Genomic DNA, 12,458 nt, shown 5'->3' with positions numbered 1-12,458 from the left:
CATTAAGAAATGTGATAACATTAACATTAACAATAGAAAAGAATTTCAATAAAATCAAAACCATGGCCTTTTAATGGAGAGCTGTGAGTTGCTAAACACCTCAATTTAAATTCTTTAAAACTAAGGGAGTTTAGATACCTTGCTGTATATTTTTAACAAAAACATTTTTAACAAAAACAAAATACGTAATGCCAAAACATGTGGTCCCAGCTGAAAACTGAATCATCCTTCGTTAAAAAAAAAACATCTATCTTGGGACATGTGATGGTGAATCGTGACCTGCTCCACTCTACACATTTACTCCCCAACTAATAACACAGTTTGACCCTAACCTGAAAATACAAAATCTGAAATTTTTGAGAAATCCAAAACCTTTTGAGCTCCAACACAATAATCAAAAGGTTTGAATTTTCAAGCCTATCACATGCATGCTAAACTGGTAAAATTTTTGCAAATATTCCCAAATCTGAAACACTGGTAACAGACAAAAGATCCTCAATCTCTAATACTAAATACAAAGTTCAAATCATTTGAAGAAGTCTGGTTGAAAAGTTTAGCAGTTTATGCAAAAAATTATCAAGAAACTAACAGTAATCAGAAAACTAGGCATTCTGTGTCTTGTCCAGAGCCAGTGAGTTCATCACCCAGTCCTTTTAAAATTTTTTTAAAGGGGCAACTACATTCACACTGAAAATTTCAAAGGAAAATGTGGTTCCCAGAAAGCATGAAAATCTTTGAAATTTGCTTGTGTTAATAAGTCACAGAGTTTTAAACTGCCCTGTTGTGACAACAAAATCAGAATGAGTAGATTCAAGCATGGCTGAATGCACAGCTTTAAAATATTTAACCTATATGCCTCTCTAGCTTGATCTCATACTGCAGTGTGAATTCAAAAACTTTTCTAAAACTCGATGATCCAATGAAATACAGGCCGAAGGTATAAAAAAGGTACAAAATTCAGCAATGTTTAGGTGTTAATATTAAAACATGTTTAATTCCAGAATATGAATCATCAGTTTCTTTTGTACAGAAATATTTTAGCATACTCATTACAAAAATCTGCATTTATTAAACACATTACAAAATCTATGCTAAGATTTTTCACAGAAATGCTTCAAGTAAAATTATAAAATTAAAATTAAATTCAATATTAGGTTTCATTTTACAGATACATTTTTAACCAAATTTAAGAAAGCTCAATCCTAATCAACATGTATTTGCTCAAAACAAATGTAAGGGTTTTAAGGAAAAAAACCAAGCTTTTTATACCTTTCAATGCAATTACTTTGCTGGCTGGATTCATGATGGCGCTGTCTGCTGAAATTGGTCTTCGAATTGGATTACTCGGGTCATTCATATCAATGATTACCACCTGGGCTTGCTCGCCTACTTTTTCTCGAATGCAGATAAATTTGTCTGATTCCATAGTCAGGGTACTGAAGCCAATGTTTGCTGGGTTGATACCCAGGTTCTGGAGCTGGAAAAGAAATAATAAATCATATTATCAAACAGATTAGAAAAACCTAGCAGTCAAGTGCTGGCCATCATTATAAATTCTAACCATCATTAATGTTGCAAGATCAATAGTGACAACTCCCATACACTGATTTAAGTGAAGCAATTCATAGCAAAGAAATGGACCTTCTCTTTTTCTAATACAGCTTTCAATTGTGTTGCTATAGCCTCGTGATTGTATCTAAGAGGAGAATAAATAGAAAAAAAGAGCAACATCTGAGTACTAGCATGTATAGTTTCAGGGATTCAAGGTCATTAATTTTTCCTGACCTCTAAAAATTAAATAACAGCATAAAAAGATAAAAAGTCAGAGTACCTAACTAACTAGTAAGAGCAGACAAAATCACAATATCGTGCAAAAAACCCACCAAAATGAAAAGCATAACAGAGATCTTATCAAGGAAGTTTTCATAGCTAAAATGAAAACTTCAAGTAAGATTGAACTCTGAACAGAAGGAACACATACTAAGATGCAGAAATGTGAGTGTGGTTAGATAAGGAACCTGGAAGTACTTCTGTAGCACGAGGAGAGGCTAAGGAGTAGATACCAGCAAGGGCCAGCCTGACAAGCTAAATGCAGCCCAGTCAGTATTCTGAAATTGTTCTATAGGCAAAGGGAGCCCTTCATGAAATTTAAGAGGGACAATAATCCTGTTGCCATGGCTTTATTTTATTAGCTTCAGCCAAACTAGCACACACATCCCCTACATAACCTCCACGGTACAAAATTATCAAAAAGAAAAAGGTATGAAAAAGTTTTAGTCTTTCTCTACCCACATCCCTCAGCCATACATTATCTATCCCTCCACTAGTGACTACTTTGGGATCATTACCTTCAGGACTGTCTAGGCCAACTTAATTATTTTACCTAAAGTACTGTCAAACTTTTCCAGTAACAATGCTTAAAAACAGCCGGACTAATATCTGAATAAATACACATAAGAGGCTACATTTTCTTTTCACTGCCCTCTTAACTTCAATGATAGTGGCATAACTTGTTACAATAACTTAGTCACTGAATGTAAACATAGTAGTTAAGTAAACTAGTTAACTAGCTTTAACAAATATATCCTGCAATGCAAGACAAATATACAAACTGAGATATATAATATATAATTAATCTAGTTACAAAATATTTGAAATATTGATTTTCATTTCCTTCTGGCTTTAACTTTTTAGAGATTTATTCACTTGATGGGAAGAGTGACAAGGGAGAGACCGAGATCTTCGAGCTACTGATTCATTTGTTAAGTGGTCACGACAGTTGGGCCTGGGCCAGGGCAGACTGAAGCCAGGAGCCAGGCACTCCACGCGAGTCTCCCATCTGGGAGACCAGGTGCACTAGCAGGGAAGTGAATCAGACATGGAACAGTGGGACTTAAATTAGCACTCTGATATGGTATGCTAGCACTGCAGGCTTAACCTGCCACATCACAATGCCTGTTTTAACTTTTAGGGACCAGCATTGTGGTTCAGTGCCATCCCATATAGAAGGGCAATTGTTTGTGTCTTGGTTGCCCCACTTCCCATCCTGCTCCCAGCTCATGGCCTGGGATAGCAGCAGAACATGGGCCAAGTACTTGATCCTCTGCTTCCTGTGTAGAAGATCTGGAAGAAGCTTCTGTTCTAACTTCTGTTGCAGCCACATAGGAAGAAAATCAACGGATGAAAGCTCTCTCTGTCTACATCTCCCTCTGTAATTAACAAAGGAAAACAAATAAGTGGTCCCCAAATATGAACAAAGGATTATAAAAGAGATTTCAGGAAAACTTTTTACAAAGCAAGTTGTCAGTCCATTTTCAGAACCAAAAGATTCTTAGAAAGTTTAACTGGCAGTACCTTTCCAGGAACTGGAGCAAACACTTCAGTGGCTCAGAGTTCATGGAGTGCTACACATAAAAGCTCTTATTTATCTTTTAAACTGCTCTGCAAATAAGATTTATTTTCTTTCTTTTCATCTCTCATGTCTTTTTTTTTTTTTTTTTTTTTTTTTTTTGGAAAGGCAGAGTTACAAAGACAGAGAAAGATCTGTCATTTGTCTGTTCACTCCCCAAATGGCTTCAATAGCTGGGGCTGGGCCAGGTCGAAGCCAGGAGCTTCATCTGAGTTTCCCACATGGGTACAAGAACTCAAACCTGGGCCAACTTCTAATTTTTTTTTTCTCTCTAGCCATTAGCAGAGGGCTGCATCAGAAGTGGAGGTAGCTGAACTCAAATCAGCACACCTATGGGTATCAGCATTGCACAGCCACAATACTAGCCCCAGGTTACAAATCTCTATAAAGCCTTCACCTATTTTGAGTTTTAGGCGCCACTACTTAAATCCACAAAGTTTGGGAAAAGAGTAAAAACAGTGTTAGAGTACAAGTAAAAGCAAACCACCAATACAAGTAATTGAACCCACAAATATTTTAACTGCTTCCTTCTTAAACCACAACTTCAAAGGCAGGCACAAATAACATTACTAAAAAGACAGTAAGAATGTAAAGAAAAAGGAGTATGGGTGCCAGCACTGTGGCATATCAGTAACGCCACTGCTCATGGTAATAGTAAACCCGGATCTTCAGCCTCAAGGTCTTACTTGCAGGAAAACACCTTTAGAGTAGCATCATGTAAAAGAATTACCACATAACTATTTGCTAATGTCTGTACAGACTAGAACTACAATATAAAAATAAGAGAAAAAATGCAGCATATTTAAAATTAGATTTTAGTTTCAAAATAACCCATACTAACCATTAAGTATTCTCACTCAACTGTAAAGGTATGATGGTGTATGAACTATACCACAGAAACGGAATTACAGGCTAAGGAACAAACTACTGAGAAATTCAAACATACAGTAGTCTCCAAACTTATTTTCAGGAGATACACAGCCACATTTTTTATCCTCTCAATTTGACAAAATGTTTCAATTCTTGAAGCTTAAGATGCTGTGTTTTTGAAGATTTTTACTTTTAAAAAATTCTGCTTGCTTATTTTACCTCAAAGAACATTTATTTAGCTATTATAAGGATATAAAGTAAAAACTTGAGCCCAAGGAAAGAGGATTTTTCTTTTACAAAGTAACCACACACATCTGGTAAAGCATCCAAATTTCACAGAAGACAACTAAAAAGTCATCCAGGAACCTCTTTCCAGTAGCACCACCCCTCCAGGCAAGTGAAAGCACCAATTGGAATTCATCTGATTCCCAGAATAGATTCTGGTCTTCAAGGGGGCATTTTCAGGAATGACACTTACACTGGGCCACTCAGACTGTTAGTTATCCTTCCCTATCCACCACAATATAGATTAACAAGGTCAGAGAAATTTCAGGAAGAAAACACTGCAGTTTTTCTAATACAATATATATTACTTCAGATTCTCCACAATCCTTTCCAATATACACAATTATAGTACAAACTTACAACCGATTATAATGACATCCAGAACTGGCTGTTTCTATGAATTCCTTACAAGAGTCAAGATGTCTGGCATTAGACTCAGTTTTCCCACTAAAATAACCATGAACAAATTGGTTATCTTTGTGTGCTTATTCCCTCACCTGAAACCTCAGGACTGTGAGGAGTTCACTGGAAGTGCTAAGCAAGAGTCTAAGCACAGCAAAGGTGCATCAGTACTTCAGACCAGTTAGCTTTTCCCAGTATCTGCATTTTCATTATCTGCTTCATTCAGCTGCCTCAAGGCCGATTAAGACTCTGGGTGTGAATTTCTTTTAACTACTGATAGTAGATTCGGGTGGTCTCTGGGTGGGTGTCTAACTAACTTAGAAACTGTGAAATACTGTGTTTTTTTTCCCCCTTTCTGGACAAAAGAAAACAACACTTTAAGAATGCAATTTGGTCTTGACTTTGTCTAATCAAATTGTAGGGGCAAGAATTTTTTTTAACGTATTTTCATTTTATTTGAAAAAGCAGTGAGAATGAGAGCAACAGCTAGAGCCAGTCCAAAACAAAACCAGGAGGTCAAAATTCAATTAGGGTCTCCCACATGGCGGCTTGGACTCAAGGACTTGAGCCACTGTCTCTTGCCACAGGGTGTCTTTCAAGTAAAACCTCTTTTTATTGAATAATAATAATTAAAATATAAAGAGGTATTAAGCCTCTCTTGTCTCGTGAAAGTTTGCAACTATTTTTTTCTTTTAGCAAGAAACAAATCTCAGGGCCAGCACAGTAGCTAAACAGTCTAGTCCTCTGTCTGCCAGGGTCAGCATCCCATACAAGTGCCAGTTTTAGTCCCGGCTGCTCCACTTCCATTCTAGCTTCCTGCTTACGGGCTGCGAAAGCAGGAGTATGGCTGAAGTTCTTGGGCCCCTGCATCCATGTGGGAGACCCAAAAGTTTTTGGCTTCAGATTGGCCCAACTCCAGCTATTGCAACCATTTGGGCAGTGAAGCAGTAGCAGGAAAACCTGTCTCTCCTCCACTCTGTATATCTTACTTTATAGTACAACATAAATTTTTAAATAATAATAATAAATCTTTAAAAAAGAGACCTACTCTTTACACTTAATAGATTACAGAATGTGAATATTAAATTCTAATAACTAAGACCAGTGTCATAGTGCAGCAGGCTGTTGTTTGCGCTGCTGGTGTCCATTTTGAACTTCCAGTTTGAGTCCCTGCTGCTCAAATTCTGATCCAGTTTCCAAGGAAGGTACCTGTAAAAGCAGAAGCCAACCCAAATGCCAGGGTCCCTGACATGCATGTGGGAGACCAAGATGGAGTTCTGGTTCTTGGTTTTGCCTGGCTCAGATCTGGTTGCTGTGACATTTACATAGTGAGCCAGTAGACAGAAGATCTGCAGCCCTCTGGGATCCCCACCTCACTTCCTGTCGCTTTGTTTTTAAAATAAATCATTTATTTTAATTTAAAAATTAGCTTTTATTAGACAAACTTACATGCAGGACAGGAAGACTAACTTCATAAACTTGGAAAATCACACCAGTCACAGATGGACACAGACTAAGTTAATGTTCCACAAATGAGCTGTGAACTAAGTATTTGCCCAATGAGAACTCAACAAGAGATCTGCTACACTGTCCAACTAGGCAGTACCTAGTCACATGCAGTTACCATGGTCAACTTTTCAACTCAGTTCCTCACACTACCAACATTACACATATTCAACAGCCATACTGAATGGCAAAGAAGGCTACAGAACAATTTGATTGTACAGTTCACAAGACAACACTGCTTTTTCTAGTTTTTCTTGAGCCCAAAGTGAAAAGAGGAAAATTTCCTCAACATTAAATTCTGGAAAATATGAAGCACAGTTGGCAAAGAGAGACACCCATGAAGGATTTCAGACAAGGACAAAAGGATTCAGAAAAAAATATATATTTAAAGTTTCAGAGTTCACAAAAGAGGATTTAAAAGAAAAAAAAATTCAAAACTTTTAAAGTCTCTTTCCCCTCCAGAAATCATTGAACTTTCAGATAGCTATGACCCAGGTGAGAAGGCACTAGGCATGACTGAAAATTTCACTAGACAAGTAGGTATAAGAAGATACAACTTTTTTCAAGAGCTTGTGCCAGTGAGGCCAAACCGTGTGCTTAGTAAGCCACAATTGTATCAGTCTCTAAAGATGCTCATCAATGTCATAAAGCTTTCAGTTAGAACACCACAACTGTGAAGGTGCAATACCCTAGTCCAAAAAGTTAAATATGAAGATATCAAAGACTGTATTACAAAACAAAATACATTAACACATTTTTAAAGTAATATTTAACTGCAAAAAAAACAGAATAAATGCTCATTAGTTTTTTTCATCTTTCAAGTTTTGTTACTCCTGTTAAAGAGTTTTAAAAACATGCTTGTGGCCAGCGTTTTGATACAGCAAGTTAAGCTTGCATTTGCAATACCAGCATCCTGACAGCACTGGTCAAGTCCAGGCTGTTTCACTCCCAAGCCTGCGCCATGTTCATGCACCTGGAAAGCAGTGGAGGATGGTCCACGTGCTTGGGCCCCAGCCACCCTTTAGAGTTCCAAATGGAATTCCAGAATTCTGGCTTCAGTCTAGTTTGTTCCGGGCCTGGCCATTATGGCCATATGAGAAGTGAACTGGCAGATTACCTTTCTCTGCAACTTGTCTTTTTTTGAAGATTTATTTATTTTTATTGGGAAGGCAGATTTACAGAGAGGAGAAGAAAGATCTTCCATCTGCTGTTCACTCCCCAAGTGACCGCAATGGCCAGAACTGCACCAATCCAAAGCCAGGAGCTTCTTCCAGGTCTCCCAAGCTTCTTCTAGGTCTGCACCTGGGTGCAGGGTCCAAAGGCTTTGGGGCCATCCTCAGCTGCTTTCCCAAGCCACAAGCACAGAGCTGGAATGGAAGTGGAGCAGCCAGGACACACATGGAGACCTGTAAGGGATCCCGGCGAGTTCAAGGCAAGGATTTAGCCACTGAGCAATCATGCTGAGCCCCAAATCTAACTTTCAAGAAAGTTTAAAAAAAAATCTTTAAAAGAAATATATACTTTATTTTGACTAAAAATATGGCAAACATGCACCCATGTTGGAGAACGACAAGTTCCTAGATCCAGAACTTTGGACCAGCCCAGTTCTGACCGTTGTGGCCCTATGAGGAATCAACCAATGGATGGAAGATCTTTTTCTCTGTCACACCTCTTTTCTGTAAATCTGACTTTACAATAAAAACAAAAAAATTTCCTTCTCTGTTAAGTACCCCCAACGAATGTTTCCTAATGAATGATTAGTAAACTTGGAACTAACTTCATTTACAAATTGTATCAGCTAAAAATCAAAATACTTATGTTTATGACAGCATTACCAAGGATGTATGTTTCACAATTAGTGCTTAGCTTTACACTTCACAGTTCCTTCCTCATTTCATTGAAAAGAAATGAAGCACATATGAATTACTGAATCTCAGATGAAGCTACTTTATAAGTGTTCTATAAAGTGTAACCTTTCATTAAATGAATACTGGTAAAGACTTCATAGATGTTAGAATTAAAAGTGTTGGGACTAAGCATTTAACCTGGCAGTTAATAGAGAGTTAGACATTGCCATCATGGATGGTTATGATGGCTATGACAGGAGCCGCTAACTGCAACTTGCTGATGACAGAAATCCTGAAGGACAGCAAGTCAAGTGAGAGCTGAGCCAACTAAACGGGTACCTGAAGTGAGTCTCCATATTTCAGCCTGGCTGAGCCCTGGATGGTGGGCAAGTGGGGACAGAATCAGTACATGGAAACGCGCACTCCACTATCCTGCTCGCTGACTCCCACTGGCACATTCTCTCTCCCTTCTTCCCTTTCTCTGCCTCTCAAATAAGAGCTTAAGGAGAAAAAAGGGTCATTTTAGACAACTGCTGAGATTTTGATGTCATTATGATAGCATTCATTTCCTAACACAGGTATTTTCAAGCACATGCCTAAAGAGTTGGTTAACTTCCTATCCTAAATAGTCCACTCAGCACAATTTCCTTTAGAACATCCTCTACCTTCACAGTATCCATTACAGTGCGGAAAAAAGTGCTGAGAGAGTCACTTCACTGGGCCTTCCTGGAAACCAGCAGAACGTGAAATAAAAGCAGCAGTTGCTGTATTCTACAGGAAATGAGGGGAAATGCTGAGAATGCAGCATCCCTTTAGTTCTTCCAACACAGGATACCAGCCATTGACTTCTGTGGACTCCACAGTTTTTTCAGCAACAAATAAAAATACCTTTAACCTTTGTAACCTCCACACTTAAACACAGAGATGTTCCCACTGCATGTCAGCTTTTGAAGGAATCATTTCTCTCAGGAGAAACAGACTTAGTTCAGCAATTTCCAACTTTAAGCATGTACTCAAGAAGGAGCCAGAGCCACTGACAAGTGTTAAAAAAACTGAGTTTCAATAAACTACCAGGACACTCCAGGATTCCTTTCCAAGGCAGGCGTTGTGGTACAGCAAATCAAACTGCCACCCGCAGCACTGGCATCCCATACCTAACCACAGATTCAAGTCCTGTTTACTCTGCTTCCAATCCAGATCCCTGTAAAGTGACAAGCAAGCACTGCTCAAGAAAAGCTGCTGTCTCCTGGCTTCAGACTGCACCAGCCCCAGCTGCTGTGGCCACTTGGGGGGCTGAACAGCATATGAGGACATAAACCTCTGTGCCGCTCTGTCTTGTTGAAAATAATTTTTAAAAATTATTCAGCTTGCAATGAACTTGACTGAAAATTTGTCTAATTCTTAAAAACACAGTAATTAGATGAAATATTAGATAAATTTTAACCAAGCTACAAGAAATATAGGGAAGTTTTTACTCTGAAAATCTTGGGCTTAATCTTGGAAAGTTGAAAGTTGTATCCATCTCCGTTACTTTTTTTTTTTTCAGATTTATTTATTTTTATTTGAAAGACAGATTCACAGAGAAGGAGAATAAGGGAGAGAGTCTCACTCCCCTAATGGCCATAAAGGCTGGAACAAAGCTCTTAGCCAGGAACTCCATCAGGGTCTCCCACATGGGTACAAGGGCGGAAAAACTTGAGCCAAATTCCATTAGTTCCCAGTACATTAGCAGGGAGCTACATCAGGAGTGCAGCAGCCAGGACATGAACTAGCATCCATATATAATATATCACTATAGGTGGAAGATTAACCTGCCCCCAGCCCTTTACTTTTGAAATGCAATGTAGCTGGTGTAAAACATTGAAATGCTAGCAAGGTTACAGTCTAATTAGGAGTGGTAGGGAGACAGACAGGAACATAATATATCCAAACCTACCTTTCAAGGAACTAGAAAACAGCCTTACTTTGAGGGTTAAAGATTTTAATACTTAATGCTGACTTTATATAAAGACTTTGAAAGGAGGACATGGATGTACTGGACACCAAGCACTTGGTTCTCTGGTGAGCTTCCTCTACATTAGAGTTGTCCAAGTCCTAACAGAAATTTCATTCTATGATTCAACTTTCTAAAAATATCTTTTTAAATGCGAGTCCAGGATTATATTCAGTTAAACCTCATCAATACTGCACATAATCATGCATTTTTCTACCCGATACTGACAGCTCTGCTTAAGAAATCAGCAATTATGTAACACTCATCATCATGGTAATCTGGAGTTAGGAAACTTACTTTGTGTTAGGACCATATGGATATTTATAATACCATTTGTGGGTCATAAAAAATTGTCAACTTAAAATTAGCGTGCTAGGGGCCAGTGTGGTGACGTGGTGAACTAGTCTTCTGCCTGTAGTGCCAGGATCCCACATGGGTGCCAGTTTGTGCCCCAGCTGCGCTACTTGAATCCAGCTCCCTGCTAATGGCCTAGGAATGCAGTACAAACTGGCTCAAGTTCTTGGACCCCGGTACCTACTAGGGAAACCTGGAAGACACTCCTGGCTTCGGACCAGTTGAGCTCCCAGTGGACAGAAAAAAAAAATCTATTAGTTTGCTACAGATTTATTGAAGTTTGAGACCCATGTGGGTAGCACTAGACTATCACATTTCCCTACTCCTAAAGCATAATCAGCTACAAGCTCAGACCATCTTTCAACTGAGTCACTGCAATATTATCTTGCAAAATTCAGTACTACAAATTTTGAATTCAAAAGAATGAATGACACAGGAGAATTGTAGGTCATATCAAAGTAATTTAATATTAGAAAACTCAGAGCACTCAAAGCAACATTAAAATAATTAAATGTGGGGCAGGCACCATGATGTAGTAGGTTAAACCCCCCCACCTGCAGTGCCAACACCCCAACAGGGTGCTAGTTTGATTTTGTAATGAACTTTTTTTTTTAAGATTTATTTTATTTTATTTCTTTTAATTGGAAAGGTAGATATACAGAGTTAGAAAGAGACACAGATTTTCCATCAGTTGATTCACTCTGTCACTGGCCACAATAGCGGACTTCAGTTGATTCGAAGCCCAGAACTTCTTCCGGGTCTCCCATGCAGGTGAAGGATCCCAAGGTTTGGGACATTCTCCACTGCTTTCCCAGGTCACAAGCAGGAAGCTAGATGGGGCATGGAGTAGCTGATATGAACCTGCGCCCAGAGGATCCTAGCACATGCGGGTGAGGATTTAGCCAATAAGCTATCATGCCAGGCCCTGTAGTAAACTTTTAAGATGTTCTTCAAATGAAATGTTTCATATAGGAGTACCATGTTGGCACCTCACGAAAATATGGTAATGTAATGTGTCAGGAAAAGCAGTGAAGGATGACCCAAGACCTTAGGCTCCTACACTTACATGGGAGATCTGGAAAAGGCTCCTAGCTCCTGGCTTCAAACCGTACAAGCTCTAGCCATTGTGGTCATTTGGGGAGTGAACTAGTGGATGGAAGATCTTTCTCCTTCACGCTCTGTGAATCTGCCTTTCAAATAAAAATACACATATAAATTAGCACCTGTGCATACATTATTTGGAAACGTAAGAGCAACTTAATATTTTCACTGTAACATTTGTGTATAATTGCCTTTTTTTAAAAAAAAAATTGGAAAGTCAGATTTATAGAGAGAAGAGACAGAAAAGATCTTCCACTGATTCACTCCCCAAGCGGCTACAACAGCCACAGCTGAGCTGATCTAAAGCCAGGAGCTTCTTCCAGGTCCCCCACGTGGGTGCAGGGTTCCAAGGCTTTGGGCTGCCCTTTACTGCTTCCCTAGGCCACAAACAGGAAGCTGAAAGGGAAGTGAGGCAGCCATGACACAAGTCAGTGCCCATATAGAATCCCCATGCATGCAAGGCAAGGACTTTAGCAGGAGGCTATTGCACTGAGGCAGTGTAATTATCTTTTTGTTCTTTGGCTTAAATTTTAACTTACGTGTCATCTCTAGTGAAAAAATATATAGGGAAATGAATATGTTCTTTAGATTCAGAAGATCTTGCAGGGTTCAAATTATAGCTTATATATTCTAAAAAGGAAAAAAAATCTCCATCTTAAAATCCTATAGACACAGGGGCTGGCACAGCAGC

The 12,458-nt window shown here is 38.8% G+C and overlaps 1 protein-coding gene across 2 annotated transcripts in view; it reads right to left on the bottom strand.

Annotated features, from left to right (window-relative positions):
• CLTC (clathrin heavy chain) overlaps nt 1-12,458 on the bottom strand; it is a 70,704-nt gene that overhangs the window by 44,687 nt on the left and 13,559 nt on the right. For both annotated transcript variants that reach the window (XM_036496157.2, XM_004590967.3), the window contains exon 2: nt 1,270-1,477. In XM_036496157.2, the coding sequence (XP_036352050.1) occupies nt 1,270-1,477 (208 nt within the window). The remainder of the gene's footprint in view (nt 1-1,269; nt 1,478-12,458) is intronic.

Source organism: Ochotona princeps, chromosome 17, assembly GCF_030435755.1.
Source record: "Ochotona princeps isolate mOchPri1 chromosome 17, mOchPri1.hap1, whole genome shotgun sequence".
NCBI lineage: Eukaryota > Metazoa > Chordata > Mammalia > Lagomorpha > Ochotonidae > Ochotona > Ochotona princeps.
This window is presented reverse-complemented; position numbering and strand designations above follow the sequence as displayed.